This window comes from Anneissia japonica, unplaced genomic scaffold, assembly GCF_011630105.1.
Source record: "Anneissia japonica isolate Jap-2015-1 unplaced genomic scaffold, ASM1163010v1 scaffold1709_len327053_cov138, whole genome shotgun sequence".
Taxonomy (NCBI): Eukaryota; Metazoa; Echinodermata; class Crinoidea; order Comatulida; family Comatulidae; genus Anneissia; species Anneissia japonica.
Window position 1 is genome coordinate 29,405 of NW_022723599.1, and position 19,114 is coordinate 48,518.

General features: G+C 33.2%; 3 protein-coding genes across 3 annotated transcripts in view; all 3 read left to right on the forward strand.

The window, feature by feature from the left end:
• The window catches only part of LOC117112300, a 16,870-nt gene extending 4,037 nt beyond the window's left edge, over window positions 1-12,833 (forward strand). Inside the window, exons 2-7 of the mRNA XM_033255368.1 lie at window positions 477-1,530; window positions 7,262-7,369; window positions 8,090-8,194; window positions 9,998-10,108; window positions 12,486-12,588; window positions 12,718-12,833. Of these exons, the coding sequence (XP_033111259.1) occupies window positions 477-1,530; window positions 7,262-7,369; window positions 8,090-8,194; window positions 9,998-10,108; window positions 12,486-12,588; window positions 12,718-12,833 (1,597 nt within the window). The remainder of the gene's footprint in view (window positions 1-476; window positions 1,531-7,261; window positions 7,370-8,089; window positions 8,195-9,997; window positions 10,109-12,485; window positions 12,589-12,717) is intronic.
• LOC117112294 lies at window positions 8,627-14,548 on the forward strand. Its single transcript, XM_033255362.1, has 6 exons — window positions 8,627-8,775; window positions 9,998-10,108; window positions 12,486-12,588; window positions 13,285-13,450; window positions 13,908-14,008; window positions 14,091-14,548. The coding sequence occupies exons 4-6, from the start codon at window positions 13,389-13,391 to the stop codon at window positions 14,396-14,398; spliced, it is 471 nt and encodes a 156-aa protein (XP_033111253.1). The 5' UTR covers window positions 8,627-8,775; window positions 9,998-10,108; window positions 12,486-12,588; window positions 13,285-13,388; the 3' UTR covers window positions 14,399-14,548.
• Window positions 14,549-15,124: 576 nt separating this feature from the next.
• LOC117112302 overlaps window positions 15,125-19,114 on the forward strand; it is a 9,713-nt gene continuing 5,723 nt past the window's right edge. The window contains exons 1-3 of the mRNA XM_033255369.1: window positions 15,125-15,448; window positions 15,843-15,926; window positions 16,443-16,656. Coding sequence (XP_033111260.1) covers window positions 15,245-15,448; window positions 15,843-15,926; window positions 16,443-16,656 — 502 coding nt within the window. The 5' untranslated portion in view covers window positions 15,125-15,244. The remainder of the gene's footprint in view (window positions 15,449-15,842; window positions 15,927-16,442; window positions 16,657-19,114) is intronic.

Here is a 19,114-nt window from a genome sequence, read left to right on the forward strand (position 1 = left end):
TTACTGGCGATTGCTTTCTCTTCTATAAAACCTACAGGTAACGGTAGGGCCTAGCCTACTAAAATACAAGAAACATTGGGGTTTCCCCAACAAGAAAAATAATTAAATTTAGGCCTTTATTATAAACATTTCTTCATGAACTGTCACCTAGCGTAGGCTAGCATTTTACTACCAGGCTACTACTATAGGCCTAGGCCTACATAGCCTAGGTACGGTAGGGACACTGAACAAGTTTTGAAGTTGTTTAAATCACGATCAAAATTCCAAATTTCGCTGAACGCGTTTAACATTTTGCCATTCACGAGCAGTCAGCCATATGAAAAGGGGAGGAGTTAACTTCCAAACGGAATAAACGGCTCGAACGACAAGCTTCCAAACGGCATTTCACAGACGCGTTTGGGAGCTTGTCATATAACAATAGTAAACGTGTTTGACCCGTTTCTGTCGTTGGGGATAATTTGTAGATCACGCCTTAGAGAAAAGCTTGAAGAACTGACGGTAAATACCACAACTTTAAGGGAATTCAGGGATGCATGTCTAATATGCGTTACTGAAACATGGTTCCGGTCGGATGTCGACACTCATAGTTTTAGCCATATTGATGGTTTCACTTGCTTACGAGCGGACAGAACGCCCGATGCGTGCAAAGATGGTGGAGGAGGTGTATGTATCTACATCAATAACCGTTGGTGCTCAAACATAAAAGTCTTCAGGCAATACTGTACAAAGGATATAGAATTGCTTACGGTCGCTCTTAGACCTTACTACCTACCCAGGGAATTCCCAAAAATATTTGTTATGGTGGTATACATCACTACAACAGCCCTTGTTGAAAATTTAGCGGATTATTTACAAGATCTAATACGAGACATGGAGAATGACTCGCCGGACGCTGTTAAAATTCTCACGGGTGATTTTAACCAGTGCGATCTGAAGAGTACCATACCACTTTATCATCAGTATGTTGACAAACCCACCAGAGGTAACAATATTCTAGATAAATGCTATGGAAACTTACCTGCAGCATACAAATGTGTCATTAAACCTAAAATTGGCACATCAGATCACGATGTCGTTCATCTGTTACCACAATATGTTCAGAGAATTAAAGCAATCAAACCTACTATTAAGTCAATAAGAATTTGGTCTCGAGATAGCATTGAAACATTAAGAGGGTGTTTTGAAGTTACAAATTGGGATGTCTTCTTTGAAGGATCTACGTTAAATGGAGCAACGGAAGCAATTTCACATTATATTGATTTTTGTGTCGAGTCTGTTGTTCAAGAAAAGCAAATCAAAGTATATCCGAACAACAAACCGTGGCTCAATGGAAGTATTAAGAAATTATTCCAAAGAAAGTATAAATGCACTGATGAAATGAACAGAAAAGAAATACAAAAAGAGATAAAACATGAGGTTTCACGCTGCAAGAGAAAGTATGGACAAAAGGTAGAAGAAAAGTTCAAGTCTGGAAATACCAAGCAAGTGTGGAAGTGTATGCAAATGATGACAGGTTATGACCAGAAATGTGTAAATAGTGTTAAAACAGATTATGATAAAAAAAAATGGCTACTGATCTTAATTCATTCTACCTGCGATTTGATAATGATCATGATTTTAGTGACATTAGATATCAAATTGAAAATAATATTAGAGATAGCATGACAGATATAAATCTAGCAATGATTAACACAATGGATGTTAAGCGTGTGTTTAAAACAATTAACCCTAGAAAATCTAGAGGTCCAGATGGTGTCAGTGGAAAAGTTTTAAAGGAATGCAATGAGCAATTGTCCCATGTTTTTTCTCGTTTATACAACTGGTCACTCAATTCTCATGAAGTACCTGCATTATGGAAACGCTCATTAATCCATCCACTGGCCAAAATTAGTAACCCTAGAATGCTAAATGATTACAGACCTATTGCTCTTACTACCGTGCCTATGAAATGCTTTGAAAAACTAGTTAAATGTGAGATCCTTAATGAAACCAATGATAAAGCAGATCCATATCAATTTGCTTACCGTCCTAAGAGAGGTGTAGAAGATGCCATTACTACCCTATTGCATAAAATTCTTGTTCATCTAGAGAGTGCTAATGCATATGCTAGAATTTTATTTTTAGATTTTTCCTCAGCTTTTAATACAATTAAACCTCATATTTTAATGGAGAAGATGAATGTTTTAGGTATTAACCCATCTCTTATTTTATGGATCAACAACTTTTTAAAGGATAGGGAGCAATTTGTCTGTTTTAACAATTTTAACTTTGATATACGTACGTGCAATACTGGAGCTCAACAGGGCTGTGTTTTATCTCCTTTTCTTTTCTCTTTATATACTAACGATTTTAAATGTACAAATAAACAAGTTTTAAATATGCAGATGACACTTGCCTAGTTGGCCTTGTGAAGGATAATGACACTGGGGTATATCTTGAGAACATTACGACAATATTTTGCAAGCAGTGCAATTTTATTCCCTGAATTCGACCTCAAGGTAGCTTCCTCATGGGCTAACGGTACACTGTAGGGATCAGTCAAGCGCGTAACGGCTTTGAAACAGTTTATTTGTAATTTAGGGGGTTCCACAACTACAAATTAAATGCCGTAACATTTTCATATGGACTTTCAATTTTTATTCTAAACAACATACATAATTATCTAAATACCATTCACAGTTTTATTTTTACCCTCAAAAGAAGACATATTTTACCCTGCTTTACAGTCTTCACCACTCACATGTACGTAGTCATGTACACATAAGAAAATAGAATCGACCATCTCAAACCAGTGAACCGCTCGAAAAAATGGGTGTTTTACAAAAACTGACATTTATATACTGCTGGTACTAAAAATCTATACGTTTTTACTGCATATAGTTTACATCATTTGAATCTCTATCCTTTTCTTTTGCCTATGATAATAATTTTAGTGTTTAAAAATAAGGATAATTTAGTCATTTTATCTGTTTTTCCAGAGTATATTTCAAGCTCTACATCCACGTGAGCGTCAGACTGCCATATGCTTGTAATGCTTAAGCATATGGTGAGGAGTTTTGGATGATTCTCATAAATCTGATTGGTCCGATAAAACTACTCAACCGATCAATCTTTTATTTGGAATACATTTAGAAGACAAAAAGGGCTTTCGAATGGACTTTTCCCAAAAGAAATCGGCCCACAACTTTCGACTGTAGAGGGATTTATGTTAAAGACAGCTGGGATATTTCGACAGATTTCACTGTTTTTACGCTGAAAAAATACACGAGTGGGTTTGATAAAAATCAAAAGTCCGATAAAGGTGTTAACATTACACTTATAAATTTGTAATTGTTGTAATGATTATTAAATTGCGATCAGTTTTATCTTTTCCCAAAAAAAATCGATGGAGTATTTGCGAAGTTATTACAAAAAGAAGTTGAAAAATGACCAAATTTAGTGGTTTTTGGCGACCTTCACTGCCGTTTTATCGAATTTAGACACGAAATATTGTCGTAATGTGTCGATCGCTTTTCAACATGGTGCCAAGATAATTGTTTAAAGTTAAATGTTAAAAAGACATAGGAGATTATCGTTGATTTTAGAAAAGGCAACAAGACACATATGACCTGACTATTATACATGATAAGGTTGAAATTGTTAAACACCATAAATATCTTGGTACAATTATTGATGATATGCTTGACTGGAAAGAGAATACAAAACACATTACCAGTAAGTGCAATCAGAGGCTGTACTTCCTAAGACGTTTAAAGAAATTTCATGTATGTAATAAAATCATGGTACTCTTTTATGAATCAGTCATTTTATCAATTCTAACTTTTAGTGCAATAGTCTGGTTTTATAGCCTTGATAAACAGAACATGAAAAAAGTTGTAAGAATTAGTAGAACAGCTGACAGAATTATTGGGACCAAAAACAGTAAGAATATAGAAGATTGTGTTAACAGTGCAATGTGTAAAAAAATGGAAGTAATTATATCAGATGTTAATCACCCTCTTAATCAGTACCTCGCCTTCAGCAGGACTGGACGTATGTTATATCCAAGGATGCGGACAAATAGAATTTGTAAATCATTTCTCCCAAGCGCTACGAGACAATTTAATAAAATGTGGAAAAGATAGGCCTATGCTGTATTCCCCAATCTGCTTGCCTTTGCCAAAGCTGATTTTTCACAGAATGTTTAACCAATTTTAACCCCTTTTTAATCTTTTTAGCCTTTTTAACCTTTTAGCAGACATTTATGTTTTTAAATTTTTGCTGTTTCCTCTGTGATTTTATCCTTTGTGTCTTGTTTTAACTTACATTTTAACTGTGAACAAACAAGAAGAATTTCAAACCATGTTCTCACTGTGTTTGACAATAAAAGTTGAATTGAATTGAATTGAATTTTTTCATAGCATTTTGTTATTGGAAACTATTGAATATCCTGACCCAGTAAATGCAGATGGAACAGTACCAACTGTGCGTAGACGTCCCCTACCAGAAATAGAGAAACCAAAACAAAATATCACAGAATGTAAGTTAGGATAGTCATGAGTAGATTTTTCACATGATTGAAAAACGGTAACTGTAGGCCTACATGATTTGGTATACAGGAGTTGGTGCTGAAGTTTGTTACCACTTGTATTGTAAACATGAATATTATTAAGAAAAGTAAATGAAGAGAATAATGTTGGCAGCATGTGCAATATAAAAAAAAAAACAATTGTAAAAATAAAGAATAACAATTTTAATAGATGCATAACATTGAGAACATTATTACAACTATTACTAAATTAATTAAATATATTTGAAATATAAAATTATATTACTTGTTTATCAATCTTTAGTTTTTATTTATAATGCTGTATGTATTATTAAAAGGTTGCTGATACATTAAAAGTAAATAAATCCTTTTATCCTCTGTTTGAAAAACCTTTCACAAGATATGAAATATTTTTGATGCTATGGCCTTTCCATTATACAAAAAGGTCTACACAAGATGTGTATACTGTATGTTTAATTCCTTATGTACATTCAGGGCCGCCAAGAGGGGAAACTGTAACAGGCGCAAGGGTTGGTGTGGTCCTCCAGTTACGAGCGTGAAGCGCGAGAAAGATTGCGCGAAGGCACATACAATTTTTTTTATGGGGCCCTGTCAATCTGGAGGAGCCCATTATTAGGGGACCCATGACATTATTGAGGGCCCATGATAGTAATTATTTTTGAAAAATATATGGGGGAAAAATGCTACCTGCAATTTTTATGGGCCCTGGTAAACTAGGGCCCTGGGGATCTTTTCCTCCTCTCTTGGTGGCCCTGTGTAGATTCAAGCTATTTGTGTTGAATTTAAATAAAAGATGTATCTTAGATGTATGCCGTTGCAAATTAAATCTGATCATTATGTTTCAATTACAGTATAAAGAAGCTTCTGTGTGTGTGGATTTTTTTTGGTCATTATTTAATTTGTTTTAATATTATTATCTTTACTGAACATATTTATATACAAAGCCATGTTGATTGGTGGATGGATGGATGGATTGGGTTAGTTAGTCCCTTTATATTTTAGTCTCAGATCAATGTACAGTAGATAACTTTAGAAAAGAAATAATACTGTACACTACATGAAATTCACTGGTTTAATGCCTTTTTGTTTTGATTGTAATTCTGCTACATAACGTTTGTCAACCACCGCGTGCTGAATGGTACAACAATGTTACAATTTTAATGCAGCATACGCAGTTTACAAAAAAAAACAAAAAAAAACATATAGATTTATATAATTAATATGACTGGTTCTTCTGATTGTGTACATTTCTAAAATGTCCAGTGAGAAACATCGAATCTTATATAGCGATTATTTTAATTTTCATATGGCCTGGATGGTATAAGAATTAGTCAAAATATCATTGACAGATTTAGATAGCCTCCTGACTAGGCCGGTGACGGTATCACAGGTCCTGCTGTAGGCCTCCCTAGGATACGCCTCCCTAGGCCTATTTGTACTCGAACCTGGGAGGGAGAAGCCAGATTGTGGACTTCAAGAACGGGAAGGCGTGAAATCCATGTTGAACCAGGTATTGCCTAAAATAATTAATATATATGTAGTTTCCTAATTTTTAAGTCGAAACCTTCCTGTGACCTTACCCCGATTTGCAAGAACAAGAAGAATCGATGTGATTTTATGCTGAAATCTCGATGTGAAACCATGGAGATGAATAAGACTTCCGCATCAATCGCCAGTGATTTCCATCAACTTTAGTGTTATTATTTTAATTATATGAATGTATACTTGCAAATAGTAATTTAGACCTCTTTTTAAGACACTTTCTGATACATTTTTATGATTCGGTAGAAACGTAAAACAGATATTGTCCAGAATACCTAGCAACTACTCTGTGCCCGCGACCGCACAGCCAGCCATGTTTTCTTCTACAAAATGATGTTGTTTGTGGGACCTTAACAACAATATCCAAGAGGCGGGGCTTAGCGGAAAGGTCTATTAGTCGTTAAAACATATATGTGTTTAGATTACTTTTAAAACTTTAGTCAAGAGAAACTCAAATATGATCTTGAAAATATAACTTTTCAAAAAAAAATATGATTCCGGACAGATAGGCCTACAGAATTTATGTATCTAATGATACAGTATAGGCAGATTTTGTCTGAAAGTAGTATAGGTTGAAAGCTTGGTAAAATCGTTAATTAGTCGTTAAAACATATATGTGTTTGGATTACTTTTAAAACTCTAATCAAAAGAAAGTCAAATATGATCTTAAAAATATAGATTTTCAAAAAAAATATGATTCCGAACAAATGAGATACCGGTAACAGATTTTTATGTATCTAATGATAAAGAATAGGGAATTTTCTCTGAAGTCAGCAGGCCTAATGATAAAGAAAAATGTTAACTAGTGGATAAAACATATCATTGTCTGTATTCTTTTCAAACCTTTATACAAAAGAAATATATCTAGAATGTTAAAAATACAAAATTCATAAAAAATTATGATCTGAACAAAACCCTAAATGAACTAAAACATTTTCAATGCAAAAGAATGGGGAAAAGCCGTTCAGAAAAAAAATGCTAAAATTTACAAATTTAAAAGATTTAGCTTTAAATTGTTAGTTAATTTGTAATAATATTTGAATATTTAATTGATTGTGATTATTTATTAATGTAATTATGATGTGATTAAGTTGTGTTTATATGTGATATTTTGTGTATGTGTGATAGTTGAATGTGTTTTGTTATCATCGTATTTTGTTGTTTTTGTAGGGCCGCTGGTCGTTATTATATCTGATTGTGTTGTACAGCCCACCACGTGATGTCGTCGCTGAGAGTTTGAAATCAGCGACGGCAGAAACAGTGGACTACGTGCACTGGGTGAGTAGAATTATGTATCATTACAATTACGACATCAACACACAAAATACAACAACACAGCATCTATACACAACATACCATACATCACTCTACATCAATTCTTACCTAACAACAACAATTTATTACACTTAAAACATATTTTAATCATTTATCCACAATATAAATATGATATTTTATTGTATTTTAAGATCAATATTGATCATTTATTTATTTATTGTTTAAATTTCCGCATTGTTAACGTGTAAAAAATAACATTTCTTTAGATTGCTTAACTGAGTGACAGCAGTTCATCATGGGCCAAAAAAACTTGTCTAAAATTGCTGGAAATCAGGTTTACATAGAAAATTCCCATTCATGTTTGGTGTTGTTTTGGTCCACTTTTAACACTGCATATAATTATTATAATTTTCATTAAATTATCCATAAAAAGTACAATACCTTATTTTTTTTTTTTTTAAATGATGATTTAAAATGTACAAAACATAGGGCGTCCATGTTGTGTGATACAGCAAAATGAATGTAAAAAAGTTGGTTTATATAGTTTGCTTTACATGAAAATTTCACAATTCGTGTTTGATTTTGTTTTGATCTGTATTGAGCACTGAATTCAATAATTGCAATTTTAATTAGATACTCCATAAAATTAAATTACCTAAAAAATATTTTTAAAGAGATGATGTGTTGTATTCTCTGTTTTCATATTCCTTGTTCATTGTGTAGCTTGACGGTGATTGCATTCTACATCACATTGCACTCGGCTACGCACAGGAAATGAGAAAATCTCTGATGATTTCTGCACGCAATGTCAATTTGCAAGACAAGGTGGTACGTATAGGAAACAACACATTATTCATTATAAACACTAAATGACAATTCACCATCTTCAAATTTATTAATCCATCATCACAAGCATTTATCACAATTTCATTATCATTAATTGTTAATAGCCAAGACTTATAATAAATAACAATAAATAATTAAATGATAACAATTCAAAAAATACTAATTTATATTTTTCGTGAAATATAGGCCTCTATGGTTTTAGTTTTTAATACTTCGACTGGTTTTTTTGTGGAGCCAATTCGATGCCCTACTGAGAGCTAGGCTAGGCCCAGACACATTATTTGAAACTTTTACGTGTTATTTAGGTCACAGACCTTGGCACTTGATTAAGGCCTGTCTGATGGTGACACTTGTCTATAGAAGGCTGCTGTGAAATGCAAGGCCTGTCTGGTGGAGTAGAGCTGCCTATGTCTTATGAATGATGTAATTACTATTATTATTATAGGCATACTCCTATTAAGTCTTAGTTAGGCCTAGGACTAAAGGTTTGTTTCATTAAACAGGACGTCAACGCTAGACTATCCAAGGCTAGGCCTACACCTACCGTCAGCTACTAGGCCAGGGTATATTAATCCATTTAATTTGCTAATTTTTCTAATGTTAATAATGGTTCTATTTTATAAATTGTCTTTTTCGTATTGTTCTCCATGTTGTGTCCATGGAATTAGTGAAGAACAGCATTAATATTTTGTATTTAAATTTTACTGTTCAATTTTTAATTTTCTAATGGTTAAAAAATATATTATTATTTATTATTATTATTATCATTGTTATTATTATTGTTATTATTATTATTATTATTTCTGATCCAACATTCCATCTCAGTAGTAAACCTTGACGCCACCCCCCCCCCTGTCTCCAGACAAGAACCCCTACTCCTCACTGAGTGGCCCTGGATATGACTATGAGACTTCACATAAATTTAATTACTTGCCCATCCAAACTTTTTTTTTCTACACGTACCCTACCCACCCTGGCACTGCCACGTCTCTCTGATGATTTCTGCTAGATTCAATTTAATTCAATTCAATTTAATTTCTTTCATATTGCCAGTGGGCCATCCACACAACATAATTACATGACAGAAATAAATCATGACAGAAAACAAGTGACAATAATAATAACATGTCGTTCTTATATAGCGCTTAATGCCTTAACAAAGCTTCTAAGCGCTTCAATGTACTAATATATTGTCTATTAACATCACTCCAATAGTGCCTTATGACCAGCATACCCCACCCTACTGAAGTATACATCGCTGGTAGGGACATATCCACAAAGGTCCTAATGACCTGCATACTCCACCGAATATGATTGCTTAAATTACTATTTTACATTATTTGTATTACATTCTTTTAATTATGTTGATTTATAGTCATTGAATGTTGATGTTAAATCACTTTTATTTCAATTCATATGAAATATATTCATACAAAAAATATTGCAATTTGCATAACATGATACAAACAATAAAAAAATTAAAGTAATTACTGAATAAAAAAATAATAAATACTTCTCCCCAGGTTACATCCTTAAAAGTGATGAACTGGGCGAGAGAATCGAGCAAAAAAAATTACATTTGTTTGTATTTCTACCAACTCAGTTCCTGAGTGTCAAAGTACTGCGGATCACCAAACTCGTCCTCAGTGACGAGTTCAAATCTAGTTTTATATTATTAATGTTTAAAAATTAAGAATAAGAGTGGATTTCCTTTGAATGTTGATTAATATGATCATATGAGTTGTCATTTATTGATTCACTCTTTCTGTTTCCAATGTGTTACAGTGGCAAGAGACTCCACTTCACAAGCTGTTAAAAACCAAACATATCAGAGATCACCTTGACATTGCAAGACTTCTTTTGGATGCCGGGGCTGATGTAAATATAGAGAATAAGGTAAAATATACAAGATATATAGTGGAGTAAATAATGTCATTCAAATTTGTATAAATGTATGGATGTCACATGATTGCTGCTATTAGATAAGAAATACAATATGTTGGTGTAAATTGTATTTTGGAGATACCCCTACAGTATAAACATAGTAATATTAATAATAATATTAATAATTTATATTAATACATAAATTTTGAGTGTTTTAATAACTTAATGATGATGATGCTTCCAATGATTCCAAAGGTGATGGTTTGGATCGTGATGACAATTCTGAAGTAGATGGTGATGATAGCTTTAGTAGATATGAGCAGCTTAGCTCAGTCGGCTAATCTGGTGGTGGTTATTTGTGTTTTCCTGTTTATACATGTTTACTTTTAGATTTGGCTTCAAATCTATATGGCAACAGCCCCCGCCCTTCCCAAAAAAAGGCCTTGTATTGTTAGTTAAAAGAAAGCTATTACTGAAACCTTTTCTGAATTCTTTCAAAATAATAATTTAATTCCATATACTGTACTCCTTCCCATTTAAAGTTTGTCTGGTTTTTTGCATATGTTTCATAGTTCATCTTAGTATACTTTTTGCGGGAGCAACACTGAAAATATTTTGTTTCTTCTGTCAATTGAGTGTTTAGATTCTAACTTGCTATAAATTAAACATTGCTTGAATTTTAACTGAAATTGTGCAAATAATCCACGTACCTCTACCTTGTATACTCATTTCTAATGTTTTTCTGTTTAAAGTAAAGGAGGTTATACCTACTACTATTGTGTTTAACGTTAAATTAAAATAAGGTACTTCCACAGATTTAAAATGATATCTACAAGAGAAAGAATGATTTGTTAAAAATGAAATGAGAATGTTATAAATAAGGAATGACTAATGTTTTACTGTTCTTTTCCTTTTGCCTTGAATGTCTTTGTCATGTTTTTTTGAAGATGAATAAAAAAAAAAAAAAGATAATCTGGTGGTAGCCGTTGTGTGTGCGCTGAACCATGGAGATCTCTAGGTCCCTGGTTCAATTCCCATCGCTGCCTCTTATAAGAGACAGGGTTCAATTGCTGCCTCTCCTTGTGATTCAGCTAGAGGGCTGAAATACAAGTTACAATAGCGCACCGTCTTTCGGATGAGACGTTTAAGCCGTTGGTCCCGTGTGCATTATGGCCCATGTGCACGTTAAAGAACGCAGTACACTCTTCATAAAAGAGTAGGGGATTGTCTCCCGGTGTACTGCCCAATCACCACCAGAATGACCCCACTGGAAATAAGTCGTCTTCTAGACTTTTGTGGGCTCTCCTTGGTGTTTACACCAAATAAATCAAATCCTATAGGTACATTATTATTATATTGTATCCGTTTGTTGTTTTCAATGTTTATCAATAATTGAATTGCCTTTTACTGTTTGTCCATGTCTTTCATTTTATGCAGCAGGCAAAAAGAATTTATTTCATCACATGTTTGGTTAATGATAATAAAGCAATCTTGAATCTTAAACTATTTTATATTATGAAGGTGATTGCAGTTCCATTGGTGATGTGGAAAATGAAAATAAGACCAATTCAGAAAATAAGACCAATTCCAAAAATAATATAAAAAATTTGCTTACAGCTTGAGCAGTGGGCTGATCTAGGATTAAAGAATAGAGGATGGCTAGGTAGTGTATACAGGTTGTTCATGGAGGCCTCGACCCCAGAACTTTCCACATTCTGAGGTCTGTTAATGATGTTGAAGTCTCATACAAATAAATAAAATAATTCTGGCTTTTCTGTTGACGGATAATATCATCAAGGCCAGATGAAATTATTTGATAATATGATAATAATGATTACATAAACAGCAGCACAGTGTCAGTAGTGGAGCCTAATATGAGAGAAGAGAGTCCATGGCTGGGGTAAATGAGGGTGGGAATGAGATGAGCTTAATTGTAGGTTATTTGGTAAAATGTAAACCACTCCACAAAGCATGTTGACTTTAGAAATGTTAACTTTGTTTCTATTACTTGGTATAAAGGGATTGCTCTAGTCTAGGCCTATGTATTTTTGTGGGAAATGTTATCCATCCTATTCACTTCTCCCCATCCCAGATCTATCCTTGCTTGAGTTATTTAAATTGCTGTTGTTGCTGCTTGATTGATTGACAAAGATTCTGAAGACCACCGGTACAGTAAATTAGCACAACAAGCGATTGTGTTGTTAAGGGAATGTTCTTGTAATCAATACTTATGATTGAATCTTTGCAAGATATAAAAGAAAATTGCACTGATATGTACGTATAATATTTCTTGTGATTATTTTTGTGTGATACTTTCTATGAAGTATTTTTTAAAGTAGAATGATCGATATTGATTTGTTTTAAGTTTTATGTGTTATTATTTTTACAGGACAATCAGACGCCACGTGACCTCTATATACAGAATGAATGTGAGGAGTATGATTCTACAAATAGAGAAAAACACAAGGAAGAAGTCTTGCAACTTCTGCAAGGTGAGCAGTTCCTACAATTTAATTATTCATGTTATTGTTTATGATTAAGTAGTTTAATGTTATTTTATCTCCTGCTTATATTAATTGGATAATAATTTATTATTATCCGCTGTAAACAATGTCTTGCAGTCAAGCTTATTGTACATCACAGATGTTTACTCGTTCATTTATTTGTCACAAAAAAGAAACAGCAAGGAACAGCACAAACAAAGATGAGACAGGACACACCAAAAGTGAACTTTTAAAGTTGGGGTCCTTTACAGAAAGCAAATACTTACAATAAAGTAAATATTTAACATTCAAAGTTAAAATATTCCTCAAGCCCATGTACCTACTTCGGTATTTCATATCACCCTAATAATTTTGAGTCTAGAATATCATAAGAATCAACTTCTAAATGTTATTATTATTTGTTTAATTATTTGTTTAATACAATATTGTTGATGATGATTATGACAATAACGGTGAAAATGATAATATTTTTAAGACAATAAGCAAGTCATCTTATTTTTTATAAATGATTATTTCCCTATATCCATTTCCATTATAATAATATTTGAAATGTTATAATAATGAGTCATTTACATAGGATCATGTTTTCTTAATTATTTTAACTTTTTAAAAGATTTTTATTCACATGTAACCTGTCTTTGTACATTTATTGTTAAAAAACAATATTTTGCTTTTGTAAATTAGACTTTGCAGTTCCAGAGGTAATTTTAGCCAGAGGCAGTGAGGCTCTGAAGGTTTTTAACGAGGAATTACAAGAAGGAAGGATCACAGTAAACCATGCACGAATAATGGTGACAGGCAAAGAAGGGGTGGGAAAGACTTGTTTGGTGAACACTCTGCTTGAAAGAACGTAAGTTTCCGAAGTGCTGTATCTGTCAATGGATTTCCAATATAAATGTTGCTGTATTGCTGTACTTTTTTATACAAGTTTTGTATTTTATTTGCTTTCTATATATTAAAAAAAAAATACAGTATGATGCCACGTAAATATTATTGTTTAACAACAACATAACATGCATGTACTTAATTGTCATTACCCATACATCCAACAGCATGTTTTGTTGTATATACTGTACTATAGACTGTATGTCGGAATTTATATCTAACATCTCCTTTATATTTATATGTTTGACTTCTTAAAATTTTTCATGGGAAGTATTATCCAAATGTAATTTCCTTTCTGACAATAAAGTTATCTTGTATCTACTCCTCCATGTAACCACAACTCAATCATGGCACTTAAATACTACAATATGTACATATACAATTCAACAATTCAAGCAGTAATTACACTGCTCTTTCCACAGATTTAATGAAGAAGAACCATCGACTGATGGAATAGTGTTGACGACTGCTTTTCAAACTACTGATATAAGTAGTGTGTGGAAAGAGGCAGAGGACATGGACGGTATGACAAGAAACAATTTAACTTTAAAATCCTGATTCTCATTTGTGACTCAAGCTTTGATGAATTTCTTTATCTTTCATAGAATGTGAACGGATCAAGGATATACTTGATAATGCATTAGAAAGTAAAGTGGCTGAGAAATTGAAACAAATGAGAAGCCAAGCAGAGGCAGCTGAACCAGTACAAGCATCAGCAGGAAAGTCAACACCTGTACCTCCACTGGTACACGCCCCTAAAAAGGAAAGTCGCAGCAAACCAGGTACATCCTCTACACCTATATTGCCATCTGTGCCTGTTCCAGTTAAGGTAGGACATGACATAGTAATAGTATGTGTGTTCATAGTGTCTTCAACAGATTATCAGATAAATTATTACAACTGTGGGATTTAATAACACGTTTTTAGTAGATTTGCATTATTTCAGCCTTCATCATTGAGACTCAATGTTTCTCACAGCATGCATTGTTGTTCTTCTGTATATTGCTTTTAAAATATTTCAAGTTAAAATAATTGTGTACACCTCTGTCACTATAAACCTCTGGTTAACCATTGATTTGATTTAGTTTGGTTTTAAAATACTGAACAAAACAATGTACTCTGTGTAAACATTCATTTTTTTTCCTGAGCCATCAATTGTTTTTGCCCCAAAAACTTTACTCAGAAATACAAATATTGTATATCACTGGCGATAGTTTTCCTATTATATTCCTAGTGGGGGACTTCTTTGCAGCCATCCAGGTAGTTAATATTCAATTGACCTGCACAGAGCAATTAATCCTAATAAGACTTTATTTACAAAAAAATAAATATTAGTGTAAGTGCATAGTGATGACTAGATTTCAACTTTTAATTGTAAATAGAAATGCAGGAAATTATTTTTTTTAAAAAAGACCATTTTAAATTATTTTATATTTATATTTTATTTGTTATCTCCGGATCTATTTATTTATCCTAGGGAAGCCATTCAAAGACCAAATTAAAGCTTATAATGTGATCTACCAAAATATAATATAAACTCATTTTTTGATTTTCTAACAATGATACTCATTTTGTAGTGTGACCTAACATTGGATCTAAAAAGCTGGTAAAATGTCTTCATACTTATTTTTCTACCTTTAAATGGAATTCATTTCTTTGTTTCCTCAAGCATCAGGCAAGCAAATATCGCTCGTTTTTCGTACCATGTCGATTGAAACGTAGCAAGGACAATGTGTCTATTGAACCGGACACAGCTCAGATGGTATCTATCTACATGGCCTCCGAGGATTTCATCCCTGATAGTGTCTTCCATCCTCTAGTTGTGAGCTTGATTGGAATGGTACAAGACATGGGCTACACAGCCATGCTGGAATTATTTAGCAACTATGCAGACATCAGCCTAGGACTTGAACACACTCTCAGCTTAGGACCAGTAGTCATTAATAACAAGCCCTCATTGAAGGTAAGACGTTCAGTGATGTCATTTAGTTACTAATTATTTGAGTGATTATTTGAGTGATTGGTAATGAAATTAAGTAGTGTTTTTCTATGAGTTATTTTGATGTGATGTTGCAAATTTTTTGTTACAGTGTTAAGGAGGGTATTTTACAGCAGCAGATCCTGGTGGCCGTCACTAAGCCACTCACAACCACCCCCCCCCCCCCTTGAATACAATTGTAACAAGAAAAAGAGAAAAAAGGTGGAGCATGGTACTCTAAAATAGCGATTTTATAAAAGTTTCTAGAAAAATCTCAAACCCCCTTCACTGCTTGTTACTTTGCATTTCGCATTACGCCTACCTAGATTCGGGGCATGCACTATTGAATTGTTGGTTGATTTTAATGTTTGTATTTCAGCTGGAAATATCCCGAACGCCTATCATTCATGAGGACAATACCAAGACATCAACAGGTGAACCCAGTCCTAGAATCTGTATGCAGGTAATCTAGTTTGATAAATGAAATCTTGCAATTGAAATAGCAACTGTAAAATTACACAAATCAGTGGTGATGTTCTTTATTAATGATATTACTTGGAGAATCGTAGGCATTAGTAGAGTTTTCCAGGCAATGGTAATAGATGTGTATTTATATAGTGCATATTTGATACAGTTTCTATGCATTGAAAGTTTTTCCCCTTCCCAATTTTTCCTCTAGATTTTAAAATGTTAGTACATACAATGTTAAGTGTTGAAATAAGACACACTAGAAAACAAGATCTTTCCACTCCCCCTTTCCCCTGTTCAAAAAATTCTGGATTCCCTTTTTATTGCCTGTTAAATTGTTGTATTTTATCATTGAGCATATCAAGTCAATTAAATCATAAAATCTAACAAAACAAATTGTGAAACCAGTGTTTTTTATGATTCTTTCCTTTTAATACATATATTTTTTCTTAATATATTTTGTAATATTTTCAATGTTATTTTCAAATTATTTAAAAAATCCTCATTCAAGGTGTTAGAGTTTCTGAAGAAAGAGATGGAAGTGCTGACATCTGGAATGAAGCACACACGTTATAAGTTCTGTGTGCTGTGCTGGACAGGTTTGCGAGAAATGCACTTCCACGATTTGGAAGAGTGCCTGGAAAACGCCTATATCCGATGCTCTAAGAAATTAGTAACCACTGCCAAACTACAGAGGATGTTCAAGAATAAGCAACTAGTGACAGGTAAATAACATAAACTAAAGGAAAACTAGCAATACCAGATAGCAGTTTACTGTACCTCATGAAAATGTTAATTAGGTATAAATACAGGTGGGTCATTCCGTGCCAACTCAACAAATGGGATGGCTGGGTACCGTCTCAGATTTTCTGGAAACTCGGATATAATGTGCACCAACATGTCTGACGAACAAACCCAAAATTTGACTTGCCAATTCCAAGTCGTTTAGAAGTTACGGCCATTTGAAATTTTAGGGTTTAGCTATCAATTATGACATATTTGTAAAGTTGCATTTTCAATTAGCCATATCTTCAAATAGAATAAAGATAATTAACTGAAAATTGATATCTAGACAAACTTTTGGTTGTAGAACAGGAATATGACATGACTTTTGGTATACCGGACCCCATTACGAAAATATTGGTTCGTAAACACCCTAACTTATTTGGTTGCGTAATTTTTCTTCCATTTTTAGACCCCATTAAAATACCCAAATCAGTTATTAAATGGGTCTTATGCACCAAATTATAATTATATAGTTGGAAATGTTTCACTTTGTTTGACTTTTAACTTATCATTTTAGGGGGTAATCGTAGGTCAAAAGGTCATTCGGGACAAAAAATGCACAAAAATGCCTCATTTTCATGGTGACCTTTGACCCTGTGGGCAAGCACGCTTGTTGTTAAAACTTGCTCCATTAATTAAATTATATATGATGATCAGATGTTCCAAATATCAACTTGGTGTCTTTATCCCTTCAGGTTTAAAAAGCGATTTGAAAAGGGGTATATTTTTCAATTTGTGACAGTATCAGTGCGTAAATGTGATAAAATTAATTTTTGAATAACGATAATATTAAAAATAATCTGCCTAGACCCTTGAAACTTATAATTCTAAAACAACTTTATGTGCTTATTTCAGGCATGCAGTTCTTTAAGGGATATAGTGTTTCATTAGTAAGATATGTCCCCCCCAAAAATGGCCCAAGTACAAGAATTGCGCAATAAAATTGTATTTACTGTTGATTTCAAATGAGCATAATATTATCCGTGTACTGTCTAGAGTCGTGAAACCTTTTATTCTAGGACAACTTTTTGTGTTGATTTCAGTTATGCAGTCTGTTAAAGGGATAAATTGTTTAATTAGTAAGATATTATGCCCCAAAAATGGCCCAAGTGCAAGAATTGTGCAATAAAATTGTGTTATGATTGTTGATTTCAAATGAGCATAATATATTATCTGTGAACGGTCTAGAGCCATGAAACCTTTCATTCTAAGACAACTTTTTGTGCTGATTGCAGTTATGCAGTTTGTTAAAGGGATAAATTGTTTAATTAGTAAGATATTTTGCCCCAAAAATGGCCCATGTGCAAGATTGTGCAATAAAATTGTGTTTACTATATTATTGATTTCAAATGAGCGTGATATTATCCATGTACTGTCTAGACAGCCATGAAACCCTTCCATTCTAGGACAACTTTTTGTGCTGATTTCAGGTATGCAGTCTGTTAAAGGGATGCATTGTTTAATTAGCAAGATATTTTGCCTCAAAAATGGCCCAAGTGCTAAAATTGCGCAATAACATTGTGCGACTAATATTGATATATTTCAAATGAGCATAACATTAACAGTGTTCTGTTTAGAACCATGAAACCTATATTCTAGTACACATTTGTATGCTTATTTAATTCATGACGTCTGTTAAGGGACAGAGTGGTTAGTTAGTATGATATTTTGCACCAAAAAATGGCTCAAGTGCAAGAATTGCATAGCAACATATATTTTAAATATGAGCACAATATTATCAGTGTACTACTGCCTATAGCCATAAAACCTTTAATTCTAGAAAAACTTTTGTGCTTATTTCAGTCACGTAGTCTGGTGGTAAGGAACACAGTCTTTAATTAGTAAGATATTGTACCGACCCCAGAATTGTGAAATAACAGTGCTTTTCACCATTCTCGCACAAGAGCCACTTTTGGGGGCCCAATATCTTAATAATTAAACATTGTGTCCCTTACCACCAGAGTGCATGACTGAAATAAGCACAAAAGGTTGTTTTTGAAGTAAAAGTTTCATGGCTCTAGACAGTACAATGTAAAATTTATGCTCATTTAAATTCAATGTCACACAATGTTATTGCTCGATTGTTGCACTTGGGCCATTTTTGGGGCAAACTATCTTACTAACTATTAGTTAATAAGATAAAAGACTGTATCCCTTAACAAACTGCATGAATTAAATAAGTGTACAAATATGTACTAGAATTTAAGGTTACATGGTTCTGAACTGTACACTGTTAATGTTATACTCATTTTAAATCAATGTCACACAATTGTTATAGTGCAATTTTGCGCTTGGGCCATTTTTGGGGCAAAATATCTTACTAATTAAACAATGCATCCCTTTAACAAACTGCATAACTGCAATCAGCACAAAAAGTTGTCTTAGAATGAAGGTTTC

Excerpts from the sequence above, each read along its gene's own strand:
- LOC117112294 (XM_033255362.1), top strand. The coding sequence starts at position 13,389 with ATGGTGACAGGCAAAGAAGGGGTGGGAAAGACTTGTTTGGTGAACACT. Across the intron at positions 13,451-13,907 it reads AACACTCTGCTTGAAAGAAC|ATTTAATGAAGAAGAACCAT; the intron begins GTAAGTTTCCGA and ends CTCTTTCCACAG. Across the intron at positions 14,009-14,090 it reads AGAGGCAGAGGACATGGACG|AATGTGAACGGATCAAGGAT; the intron begins GTATGACAAGAA and ends TATCTTTCATAG.